This window comes from Mytilus edulis, chromosome 14, assembly GCF_963676685.1.
Source record: "Mytilus edulis chromosome 14, xbMytEdul2.2, whole genome shotgun sequence".
NCBI lineage: Eukaryota > Metazoa > Mollusca > Bivalvia > Mytilida > Mytilidae > Mytilus > Mytilus edulis.
In genome coordinates this window covers 52,902,718-52,916,165 of record NC_092357.1, presented here as the reverse complement: position 1 = coordinate 52,916,165, position 13,448 = coordinate 52,902,718, and the positions used below count along the sequence as shown (strand labels likewise).

Sequence of the window (13,448 nt, the reverse complement as noted above, 5' to 3'; positions counted from 1 at the left end):
GATTTGTTTTGTTATAAATGTTTTACAATTAGAAAACAACTATTATCCATATTATTGTTATATAAAATTATTATATGTAATATGCCCTTTGAAGGCCAATGATTGGTTCAACAAATATTTGTATGTGTATTCATTATGATTCAAATACAACACCCTTTATTCGTTTATTTCAGACATTGTTACTTTTTATTTTCTCTTTTTGAGACTAACAGTAGAGTTGATATGTTGTACAAAAAGCAGACTTGCTTCTGTATTTCATATATATATATAGGAAGATGTGGTATGAGTGTCAATGAGACATATATATTTTATTAAATGTACTTATTGTCTTTTTCTATTCATAAATATTGTTAATACCTGATCAAGATTTCTGAAGAATTGTATCGTCATTTTGACCAGTATATGATACTCATGTATTCGGGCTTTAAATCGATGATAGACTTTCGTGAGTTCATTCATGATTTGATCCAGTTGACCTCTTGTGTCACCTTTCATAAGGAGCATCTCTCCTGTTGTCATATGGTTTTCCAATTCTTCTAGCCCTTTCTGGAAAACAATAAGAAAACATCTGCTTACATTTACTGCTTCAATGGTAATGATTTAGTCAGGATAGTTCTGTGTCATTTAAACGAAAATTGCAGTGTTGTACTACCCTATAGCCTTTGATAATAATTTTTTTTTTTGATAAATATTGAATAGTTTTTCAATTAAAATTGGAATTTTGAAAACAAAGAACAATTTTTTTTACAAGTGAAAGAATGATAAATTCAAGGAATAATTCTTTGATAAATATTGAATAGTTTTTCAATCAAAATGATTGGTATATAGATATAGGAAGATGTGGTGTGAGTGCCAATGAGACAACTCTCCATACAAATAACAATTTAAAAAGTAAACCATTATAGGTTAAAGTACGGCCTTCAACACGGAGCCTTAGCTCACACCGAACAACAAGCTATAAAGGGCCCCAAAATTACTAGTGTAAAACCATTCAAACGGGAAAACCAACGGTCTAATCTATATTAACAAAACGAGAAACACGTATGTATTACATAAACAAACGACAACTACTGTACATCAGATTCCTGACTTAGGACAGGTGCAAACATTTGCAGCGGGATGACTTTTTCCATCACTTCTCACTATTACATAAAAAATTATCTGAAAGTCTTATGGTTCTGTCCTAAAGCCTTTCAAACCAGTTTGGCAGTCATCTCATAAAAACTTCAACAAAAGAACTATTATCTTTACAGCATTTTATTCCATACCATGTATAAAGGTTCAAACTCTTGACATTTTATCTGCATTTCCTCAGCAGTAGCTGATGAGTTGCCAAGGTAACCACCAATATTTGGGAAAAAGAAATCTTTCTCCATCTTCATACACTTGTCGATAGTCTGGAAGGTAAAAACAATTACAAATTAATCCTACCTGAAAAACTGGACTGAATTCGTCCAGACGTTTTTCATAATGTTTAACTGTTTCCACCGAGGTTCCAAGTTCACCAGCGATTACGGGGAAAAACTCATTTTCAACACTCATCACCCAATCTATTGTCTGAAAAAGACAAGGCACCGTAAGATTTCAGACAAAAATCTGTAAGAAAGTTTGCGGAATAACATTCCAAAGCAACTTTCTGGATGTTAAGTAAGCAACAACTAACGAAGCTTAGCTCTTTTCGAAGCAACTTTCTGCATGTTAAGAAAGCAGCAACCAACAAAGCTAAGCTCTTTCTGAAGCAACTTTCTGCATGTTAAGAAAGCAGCAATCAATCAAGCAAAGCAGTTTATAACATAGGATTTTGTTTAAACATTTTGAAAGTCTCTTTTTTTGCTGTAAAACTTTTTTTAGTATTTAAAATAAAAAACTGTGAACTATACCCAGTGGAAACAGTTCAAATATTCAACTTAAAGCTATATATCTTTTTTATATATTATTCATTGATGTTCATATACTGTCATATATTTGAAATAGCAACAAGCTTGTATAAACTACATTCACAATTTCTCCTTTGTTTAGAGTAAATGTCATTCATTATAAAAAATTATTAAATCTTTTTATTTATTTCAATCCAATTTAATACAGTACTTTTTGTCAAAAAAGAACAATTTCCGTTTGACAAATTATTTTAAAAAATTTAAAAAAGTGAACAAGCTTGTTGTAAATTGTAAAAAAAAATATTAGTGGCTGTTGATTAGTTACAAAATTTTACCTTTCTGGCATCTTGTATAAACTGGTGCCATTGAGTTTTAAACTGCCGGCTGGAGGATACTTTCTGTTGCCATGACTCCCATGTGGTGGTCAAGGTCGTCATGGATTCTCGTGTTTCTGTCATGATTCTCTCCACAATCAATACAGCTTGTTTAATGTTCAATGATGAATCATCATTGATCTGAGAAAATTGAAAACACTCATTTTAAAGATTATTAATTTACATCAGAATTCTGCAGATTTTGACACTAAAATTTCATTGTTTCACAAAATTTCAGAATTGTTTTAATGTTATGTCTCATCTTCCTACAATAGTTTTCATATAAGACTTAGCCATTATACTCATCTTATCTTATAAACTGGTTGGTATAACTATTAGTGTTACTTGCTTGAAAAAAAAAAGAATAAATTACTGTCTTCCCAGTAGAACAAGTATTTTTGTAATGTATCTTAATACATTCATTCTATCAATAACAAATAGGTGTATGTGAGGTAATAAAGTTAAATATTTAGTTCTCTTGGGACTTTTTTTTTATACATTGCATATTATTGTGAATACATGACAATAAATTATTGTTTTGAATACATCACTACAAATAAACAAACATAAATGAATTGTCTCTCTGTTGACATAAATCAGTGGCGGATCTAGAAATTTTCATAAGTGGGGCCCGCTCCCGTCACGCGTCAGTGATTCCCTATATAATCAACCAAATTTTTTTTCTCAAAAGGGGGATTGCGGGACCCTGCCCCCCCCCTAAATCCGCCTCTGTAAATGAACAATTTCTATCCTACAATTAAAGGGGAGGAATGTAGTATTACAATTAAAGGGGAGGAGCGTAGAACTTACTGTGGAGGTTTTGCTCAGGAATTCTCTTCCTTTGTCATCCACTTCATGATATTGTTGTGATGTGATGTTCCACAGTTCTTGTGTGTGCTGGACAGCTGAGTCGGTTAAATCTTGTAAATGTTCCTTTTCTGATTTCAAGATATGCTCTAAGCCTCCAGCATTATTTTGGAACTGAAAAGATATTTTATACTCTTTACAATTTATTCATGCAGATATTCAGGAATCTATGCAATAAATATTTCTGTTTGACATTAAGTTTCCACTTTGTTACTAATAGCTGTTAAGAATTCTTTTAAATGAAAGTTCCTCCTTTCGTACATAGAAAATTATACAGAGATTTTTCCTTTGAAGTCAAAGTCCTCAAAATATAATAACTTTAAATTTACAGTTAACTGACACACATTATAATACAAGGAGATGTTAATTTGATGCCATTTAGTAAGTAAACAAAAAAATAATTGAATAAAAAAGTCTCCATACAGCAACTACCAAGCAGGTATTTGGTTCATTATTTTTTACAACAGTTGAGTGAGTATCAGTATACTAACCTGCTGAACTTTCTTGTGGAATGATAGATAGACTAGAGACAAGGTGATTCTGAATTCTATGACACGGTGAATTCTCTGCATCTGTTGGTGCAGGGTGTCGACTTTCTCTGCGGCATTATGAGCTTCCTGGTCTCCTGACTTGACCAGGTTAACTCCTGCCTCAAACAAAGCCTCTAAATCTGAATTCTTGTCCTAAAAAACAAAGAAATCAATTACTTTTATACCCAGTGATTTATTCTTATGTCTTGGTATAGTGGTATTTTGCTCAGTGACTTGTATTTCTCAAATCAATTTTTGACCAGTGATCAACTCTTAGGTTTTTATGTCTGGTGACATTCATGTTCTGGTTCTATTTGATTCATGCCCAGTGACTTTGCGGGTGTAGTTCTGTGACTGCTATTTTAAAAGTATTCTCAGATTTGGCGTTTTTGAATATATTCTCTAGATCATATCAGTAGTCAAACCTACCGATGGGGATCTTTCCATGTCTATATTTGGACAATTGTTGTTTTATTTCGTTGGACACTTAAATTCGTGGATAAAGTCATCCATGAAAACCATGAAAATTGGTACCCCACGAATAAAAGTACTTTCACAGTAAAAGTTTATGCCTTGTGACTTACTCTTTTGTCTTGGTCTAATTGTTTTATGCCCAGTGACTTATGTTTTGGTCTTATCAGTTTATGCTTAGTGACCAACTCTTATCAAGTTTTGGTCTAGATTTATGCCTTGTGACTTACTCTTTTGTCTTGGTGTAATTGTTTTATACCCTGTGACTTACTCTTATGTCTTGGTGTAATTGTTTTATACCCTGTGACTTACTCTTATGTCTTGGTCTAATTGTTCATGAATTTCTAGGAAATCCTCTGCTGATTCAAGGCGAGTTCCCAAGTCTGCATGTCGACTGAGAGTAGCTTGACCTATTTGTAGGAGCCACGTCTGCAACTGTAATGGAATAAAAAATATGGTAGAAATAATTACCCTATAATTTGTATTTAGCCATGATTTTTTTCAGACCTTATTTTAGTGTTTTATACTATTTTCCTGGAAAAATCATTCAAGGTATTTTTATAAAACATACATCAAAATGTTAAGCAATAGTTTCGTTTAAGTGTTAAAACTATGTAACCCATAGGCATTAAAATTGGTGAAAAAGATTTTTTTCCACAGAAATGATTTATAAAATGGATTTAAATTCAGTAATATTTTCATTAATTTTTTATCAGTTTTAAATTGAATTATAAAAAAATATCAAGTAATTTAATACTGATATCACAAAAAATACTTACACTGGTAAATTTCTCCTGGAAATGTAGATAGGCCTGGCTTCTCTCCCAAGCCTCAGCCCTTCTAGCCTTGCACAGGGACTCCAGTCTTGTGCAGCGGTCTTGCAGTTGGGCAAGCTATAAAAATAAATCATTATCAATTACATTCAATAATATTCATCATTCTTTTATGTTTAGAAAATTTCAAGTTACAAAGATTACATGATTGATTGCTGATGCTGAATGCCACTTTCAGCATTTCATGGCTTTATCATGGTGGCCAGTTGTTATTGGCAGAGCAAGCCCAAATTCCCTAAGAGAACCACCAACCTTCACATAAAGATTACAGGAAATTCAGCCAATCAAGACAAAAATATGACATTAAAAAAAAGAAACTTAATTTTTAGTAGGAGGATATTACATAAAATCAAACCATTGCTCTAAAAAAAGAATTGAAACCATTTCTAGTTGCCATTTATCCTTCTCTTGCCCCCAAAACCACATTGAAAAGTACAACTGGACAAAACTGGAGACAGAAGTGGTGGTTGTAATAAAATGGAATACTTACTAATCGTCTGATGCCATCAGCTCCACGGTCGTCCCTACTGACCCTCTCAAGTAGGATACGACCATCACGTAGAGGTGGAGATGAGATCTCCATGATGGCATTAGACAATTGTGAATGCCTGTCTGCTAGCTCTGCACTGTTCCTAGGTAAGTCCATGGTATTTAACTGGACTTCAACCTGGTCCAATCTTGTTAGAGCCTGTAAACAAATAGTGGTATTCATCATCAACTGTAAAACTGCAAACAGCTTAGATTTTTTTCTCATTTCTCTGTTGTCAATTCTTTCACAAATATTAATGTTTCTTGCTGGTTATATTTTCCTCTGTATATATGAAACCTGCTAGGTATAAATATAAATGTTTTCCTAGTTGCATTTTCTAGTTTCCATTTACTGGCTAAATGGGTGAAAAACACAACAAACTCATTATTAAAGGAAGAAAAAGTTTTAAAACTTACCGATTCTGTTTGTTCAAAGAATGATGTTGCCATAGTAATGTTCTTTCGTCTTGTGTCCAGTCTGATCATAAAGTTTTCACATTCTGTGTCCACTGTCTGTAGCCTTTGTCTCACGCCTTCGACATCCAGTTTGGACCGGCGGAGAAGCTGGTCGGCTGTTCTTACCAGCCGCAAGACAGTCTCTTGTGTTTCCTGGAAGGTTTTTTTTTATATCATAAATACTCATATATCTATGACTTAATAAATGTGAAACTAAAGATGAAAATTTTGCCATAGATATTTTTTACCAAAAAAACAGCACCGAAAATATAAAGCACTCCCTGTTGGAACCCAATTATACCGTTACATTTTGTCAAGTTATTAATGCTCATCCATTTAAATATCACAAAAATGTGTGCAATCACTTCCCAAATCATGTTTTACTTTCAATATGTATATTTTGTACTGGTTCCTTTCGAATCTTGAAGGTTAATCCATTTTTAATCTCAACTGGAACAGCAATTTAGACTACCATCATAAATTTTCATCATAATTAATATAAGAGGTTGTTGGTAAAATGTGTGTTTTTTTGCACACTAAAGTAGACTTACTTTGGCTTGTGTCTCAAATTTGTAGTGTTCATGTTGTATGATCTGGGAACGTTGATGGCAATCGCCGAGATCTGTGTTCTGGAGGTAACTGAAACCAGTTTGCCGGAACCAGTCAAGTATCTGCAATAAAAAGGCAAATTGCTTTTTACTGATTCACTTTAGGATTTAATTCTTCATATTTTAAAAATATCAAACATATCTTGACACATGAAAATTGATTTTTTTATACTTTGTACAGAATAATTAATAGTACAATGGACTGTACAAAATTGCATAGATAATTGAATATTTCCTCAACAACATTTTTTCATAAATCATATATTGATCCCTTAGAAGACCTTCATGTCTTTTTTTATTTCATGTGTTGTAAGGATCCTGTCTCATTGATATAAATACAATGCCTCCTTTTTGTTTATAACTTTTTTAACCAGTAATTTTTTAATTTTTAGTTTTCATTGACTTTAAATCCTAGCTTCCTTTCTCTGACAACAAAGGTCTGTTTCAACCCTAATAGAGCTGACTTACTTTGTTGACCTCCTGATCAAGCTGGCACAGCTGTAAGCATTGCTCCAGTTGTATCCGGCGTTGTTCCCATATTTCTTCGAGTCGTCTTCTTCGATCTTGTAGTAGTTCTAATACATGTTCTATTCCATAGCATGCCGCCGTTGTGGCATGTCTGTTTTGTAAGTCCGCATGCATACCCATATCTTGGATGCGTCGTACTAGTGAATGTCCTATGTCGTGAGTTGTCTTTGAAGATTCGAGGATACCTATACAATAAATGCATTTATAATTAGAAAACACATAGGCAGTGTTTCTTTCACATCTTATGACTTCATGGCTTATCTAGAAGAAGCTGAATCGTAAACTATTTTTCTTTAAATGTATAGGAAATAGTTTAAAACAATACAGCACTTACATAATTTTTACTTTTGGATAATGACAAGACCTTTGTCTTATAGAAATTTACTGAATATGTTTTTTCATTTAAATATTTTCATAATGTTAATTATATAATAAATCATTAGTTGCTTACTTCTTTTGATGTCTTGGTGTTGTTGAAGCAAACGTCGAGCTGTGTTGACATCTTGTGTCGGGTAGGTGGACGAAAATTTGCTCTGTGCTTGCTCCATCTTTGACGAAAACTGAAAATATCAACATAAATTAATATTATACATTTGGACAACAGCATTTCGTGCGTAAACTCTAAAGGAAGTATATTAAAACAAAGCAAACAAAGCAAACATTTATCAGCAATAAAACATTTGGCATCTTATCTGTCTTATTGACTTCCTCTTTGCATTTGAGAAATAAACAAGTGATGTATAGATTTTCTTGAGTCTCTTGCTTATTTATACATTCACCCTCATCTCCAAAATTTGAAATAATATTTATGAACAAATTTCATAGCAAGATGCATATACAAAATACATAACTTAACTGAAAAAATAGGATAAGTTTTAGTTAAGTCTTACAGATTGGAAATGCATCACATCCTGAATATCTTACATCTATTCAATCTTTTGTAATATAAAACAAATTAAGCAGTGTGTCTATCTTTTAAAAACTCTGCTCCATATTTAAACTAAACAAAATATTTAAACTTAAATGACATTTTTTATATAATACATGTAGAACGTACATCTGCTGCGCTCTGATGGAAATGAACGCTGTCATCTAGAAGTATTCCTCTGTACTCCAATTTGTTGTTTAGTTCTTTCCATGCTTCACCCATTGTGTCAGCCATGGCTGCGTAGACTTCCGCTTGTGAAGTATTTTCAGCTGCGTACTGGTCTGCGCTTGTGAGTATTTGTTTGATTTCTTGTTCTTTTGCCTACAAAGACAAAATTTAAAATATTTGTAAACAGTATGTATGGAGACAAATATATTCAAAGTTCTAAATCTGCATGTACATTGTTTCTCACTATCTCCTAAAATAAAACTATTGACTTTTCCCCAACATCCACATGTGAATTGTTTGTGCTGTTTGTGCTGTATGAAATAACTATTACTTCTTTGGATGTTATTTTATTGTAAATCTAATTCTTACATTGGTTATTTCACTCCACAGACGTACAATAAAAGGCGTTATCCAGAATTCTGAATGACGTAAGAAAAAGATATAGTTCCTTATGTTTTCTAATTTAATTTTATGAAAAAAAACACGTGCCAATGTAATAAAAAGAATAACTAATCAAAGAATTCAAATATCGAAAAAATATTAAACTCATGAGCGAACAATACTGAGAATTAACTCGTGCACTATGCGAATTCATAAATTAATGTGTTGTTCGGTCACTTAGTTAAACATTTTTCTCTATTTGAATTCTTTGATTAGTTATTCTATAAATATTAGTTTGGACGGAGAGAGAAAAATAAAATCGACAGCATCGAGATCTAATTAAATATGATTTTGAAAAAAAATCAAATACAAAATTACCTGATTGTCCATACTTCAAAAACAACAAATTAACTCTTGAGGAATATTAAAATTGCTCTAGACTTTTTCCCCTCTTTATTACTAAGATTTTACAGACTTATCTAATTAGTAAAATGTGTTATAATTCTATAATGTATTATTGATTATCACCACAGGGAGCTGTCAAACTATTTATCAGATAAATACATAAAACCACACCCCTTCCTCAGATTTATTTATAAGTACACACATGTATTTGATATACATGTAGATCATTTCTTATTTAGTTTAGGTCTTCCAAAATGTTTTTAAAATATATATTTGGCTGTTATCTGCTCTTTGGTCGGGTTGTTGTCTCTTTGATACAATTTTATATCATTTACATTGATTAAAACTAATATTTTCTATAATTTGATAAAACTTAAATTCTATAGGTACAAATCATGTTCTCACTCAATTCAGATAAAATGTTTAAATTTGAAAACACTAAGTGTAAGTGATTTTAATATTTTAAACAATTGTTAAGAGAAGGGAAATATCTTAATACTGAGATGCTGTAATTTCTATAATAAATTAGGATGTGTTTCTCATTTATTTTTATTTACTTTTTTACAATCTATATGCATCATAGAATTTACCAATTTGTTTATTAAATATTGTCTACGAGCATAAATCTTTTTAAGCAGACATGTTTCATTTCTTTTATGTAAAAGATTAAATGAAACATGAAATCACTACATCAATAAATCTGACAGCTCACAGCATCAACAATAGATAACATTCTTTGCTATTTTTATCACTGGCACATGCCAAAATCTATTTTTAGAACAGCAGTGCTTCTTACTTCAGAAGACTGCTGCCTAGCAACCAGAAACTGGATACCCTAAAACTGGTAACCATATTAAGAGAGCACATGATTACTCTGATTGATAAGCATTACACAATAATCATTTTATATCACACATAACAATTACAGGATCTTGAATTCTTACCAAATTTTCTATACTGCTTAATTTCAGAGTGCCAAATATTTTTCAGTACACATAAAACTAAATATCATATACTCATCTTTTCAAGCTGTTTAGTAACTAATTTTTCTTTTTATTTACTTTTTAATCAGAACAGACAAAAACATACTCAATACAGTAAACAAGGATTTAAGTCATTTTTTATTTTATTTGCAGCTCTTTATTAAAATGCCTGATAATAGTCTTGATATGACAGCATAATGTGTACACTGTCTGATGCCTTAAATAATTTACAAACTTTACCAAAATTTTTTAAGTATTCTTAGTAAAATTAATTGATGGTTATTATTCGTATAATAACATTCCAACTCTGAATCTCATCTATTATTAAGAAGGGGATTGTCATATGAATGATGAATATACATGTAATATTTGCAAATGGACCAACCAGTCATCAGTCACTGGTTAAAGCATAAATACAATTTCAGCTGACTCAAATAATTCTAAGACAAGTACTTTCTAACCAAGGTCTATTCTTTGTAATGACAACCAACAACAATTCTGAACTTTGCTTGAACAATTTTAAGCACACCCTCTTTCTAATGATAAAACTAAATGAAAAAAACACACAGAAAACAACAACATTTGCACCAACGCTATTACAAATGTTATTAAATTGTTTACAGAAAGAGTGGACCAGGTTTGAAACCAATTATATTTTACGAGTTTGATCAATACACACATGACACTGGACATAAAGTAATTATCAAACAATCAATCAATCAATTGATTTTTGATTGATTGATTGTTGGTTGCTTAACGTCCAGTGGCAAATGTTTCATGCATGATCAAAATCATCAATCAATCAATTAATCAACTTTAAATACAACTTAGATTTTCAAAGGCTTCACTGTTACTTATTCAATATTATACAAATGTTATATGTTTATATTAAAGTGCTTTGTTAAAAGTGAAAAAAAATAAATCATACAACTTTAGTTAATGTAAAGAATAATAGTCCGTTCTTGCAATCCTGAAGAAATCAAGATAGATCTGAGAGCCTCAAGAAAGTCTAAATAAAAAATAAACTTCAAAAATGTTTCCGATGAAGGAACTGAATTAATAACACAGACAAAGTACACATTTTATTTATTTCATTTTTCCCAACAAGTTCAAATTTTTTAAGAATATTATAACCCTTCCATTTCTATATAAAGATTAATGAAGTTAATGTTTTAACTTTTAAATGTATCTCTTAATTAAAGAAGTTTAAATAAGCGAATAAAAAGTTGAGAAGATGATAAAAACTTACCGCTACCAAATACGAGCCACATTGGCAGCATCCATTAAATTTTCGTAAAATCTTTTTCATTCGTGAATTTTATCCAACATTCTACCATCGCTCTAAGTTCTTACTGACCAAAATCTTCGCATTGGAAACCATCAAAACATTTTATCAAATTCACACAGCTGATTTAAGATAAGAGTAGCAGAAAACTTTATTTACAAAGATGATGTACCCTGATAACTTTGGGATTTAGAAAAAAGATAACAGATGCTCTATAATCATGGGTGATGGCAAAGCTCAATTTAAAAAACTTTTTTTAATACCCTCCTACGTATTTCTTTATAGGACTAATCTATCATCATCTGAAAAAACCTGATATATACAACATTTTAAATGTAAATTAAATCTTGTTCATTTACACAATGTGAATTTTCAATTAAGACTGTTTATAACTAGAAAATTTAACCCACTCTCGAAGCATTAAAGCATTGCAAAACTAAAATATACAATTATCCATCTAAAGACAGCCTATATGAGCATAATTATGAGTTGCTTTTACACTTTTATTCCTTTATCTTTATAGAACCTTAACTCAAACGCTTTGTCTCCTTTTAATATTCCTGACTATCTGTTCAACAGCAGTTCTAGAGCCTTAACTTTACCTATGAACATCCAATACCTGACTGATGAAGATAATTCTATGTTTATAACAACACCCTTTACAACAACGAATGCTCTCTAAGTCAACATATACATCTATTCCAATATAACCCCTTTCATATAACTATCTTAATTGAATCCTCCCACCTGTGCAAAGGTTTTTCACCTTTTCATCCACTCCCCCCCCCCCCCCCAACAATAAAAAAAAAATACTTGGTAGATTTTGTTTTTAAATGAACTTAGAAATTAAGATGAAAACAGATTAAACATTGCAATGGGTAACCAAGAACTCTATTTAATTTTTATAATAACCCCTATTTTCTTCCCCACTGTAACCTCCATACAATAGTTTCACTCCCTTTCCGAGCCTCTTACTTTGCTATTAATCACTAAAGGAGTAAGATAACCAGTTCAATATATTGTTTTTATCATAATGATACATTTACATTCTATGAGGCATGTAAACAAATCTATGCATATCTTGGTTAACCCTGAAGTCTGAGTGGTAGATATTTATAATTACCTCAATAATTCATAAACTTCTGTTTTTAAGTAACTTCTTGTTTTTTATATAGATTAGACCCTTGGTTTTAGACTAGTAACTTTTTGGGGGCCTTTATAGCTTGCTGTTCGGTGTAAGCCAAGGCTCTGTGTTAAAGACTGTACTTTGACCTATAATGGTTTACTTAAATTGTTACTTGGATGGAGAGTTGTCTCCTTGGCACTCATACCTCATATTCTTGTATCTATCATAATATTTCCATTCCTATTAAAATGTAATAATTTCATAGGGATCTGTCTTGTAAACCTTAGACACAGTTTGTTAATGTTGTGATCTTAGAATTTGGAGTAGACACAAAGCTCACAAACAAGTTTGGCCTTTTATAATTGACTATACATGTTTGGTCTGACTATAGTGACATGGGCTTTGTTTAATGTTGAAGACAGTGATCGAAAGTTGTTAATTACTATGTCATTTGGTCTCTTGTGGAGATTTGTCCCATTGGCAATCATAATGGTACTACATCTTCTTTTCATGAGCTAGTAGTTAAATACTTGTGTTGAATTATTCTAAATTAAATGTTTTCTCTGTTGTATTGTTTGACATTTTATAACCAAAAGGCTTTTTATAACCACTTGGTTGATCCCTATGGTATCAACAGCCAAGGAGGCCGCACTTTTGGGTTGATATAAATATCATTGATTTGCTCATTTTTCTGTTATTTACTGTTTACATGTTTGCATTTTTCTGCACAATAAGTCTTTTCTAACCCAAAATATAGATGTCCTTAACCTTTTTCTAACCCCAGCTATAGATGTCCTTACCCTTTTCTAACCCCAGATATAGATGTCCTTACCCTTTTCTAACCCCAGATATAGATGTCCTTACCCTTTTTCTAACCCCAGATATAGATGTCCTTACCCTTTTCTAACCCCAGATATACCCTTTTCTAACCCCAGATATAGATGTCCTTACCCTTTTCTAACCCCAGATATAGATGTCTTTACCCTTTTCTAACCCCAGATATATATGTTCTTACACTTTTCTAACCCCAGATATAGATGTCTTTACCCTTTTTTGCACAGTTTTGGGGAATTTTCATTTTTTAAAGATCTACAACCACC

At 31.6% G+C, this 13,448-nt stretch overlaps 1 protein-coding gene across 11 annotated transcripts in view; it reads right to left on the bottom strand.

Moving 5' to 3' along the window:
• The window catches only part of LOC139503691 (titin-like), a 284,829-nt gene that overhangs the window by 224,343 nt on the left and 47,038 nt on the right, over positions 1 to 13,448 (bottom strand). For 7 of the 11 annotated variants that reach the window (XM_071293519.1, XM_071293520.1, XM_071293523.1 and 4 more), the window contains exons 20-32: positions 8,130 to 8,321; positions 7,524 to 7,632; positions 7,013 to 7,257; positions 6,488 to 6,607; positions 5,898 to 6,089; positions 5,443 to 5,640; positions 4,899 to 5,012; positions 4,432 to 4,554; positions 3,610 to 3,801; positions 3,062 to 3,232; positions 2,213 to 2,392; positions 1,269 to 1,397; positions 358 to 546 (exon numbers count right to left, since the gene is read on the bottom strand). In XM_071293519.1, the coding sequence (XP_071149620.1) occupies positions 358 to 546; positions 1,269 to 1,397; positions 2,213 to 2,392; positions 3,062 to 3,232; positions 3,610 to 3,801; positions 4,432 to 4,554; positions 4,899 to 5,012; positions 5,443 to 5,640; positions 5,898 to 6,089; positions 6,488 to 6,607; positions 7,013 to 7,257; positions 7,524 to 7,632; positions 8,130 to 8,321 (2,154 nt within the window). Of the gene's footprint in view, positions 1 to 357; positions 547 to 1,268; positions 1,398 to 1,431; positions 1,558 to 2,212; positions 2,393 to 3,061; positions 3,233 to 3,609; positions 3,802 to 4,431; positions 4,555 to 4,898; positions 5,013 to 5,442; positions 5,641 to 5,897; positions 6,090 to 6,487; positions 6,608 to 7,012; positions 7,258 to 7,523; positions 7,633 to 8,129; positions 8,322 to 13,448 lie in introns of all 11 variants that reach the window. The other 4 variants (XM_071293518.1, XM_071293526.1, XM_071293528.1 and 1 more) reach the window with 1 other exon arrangement.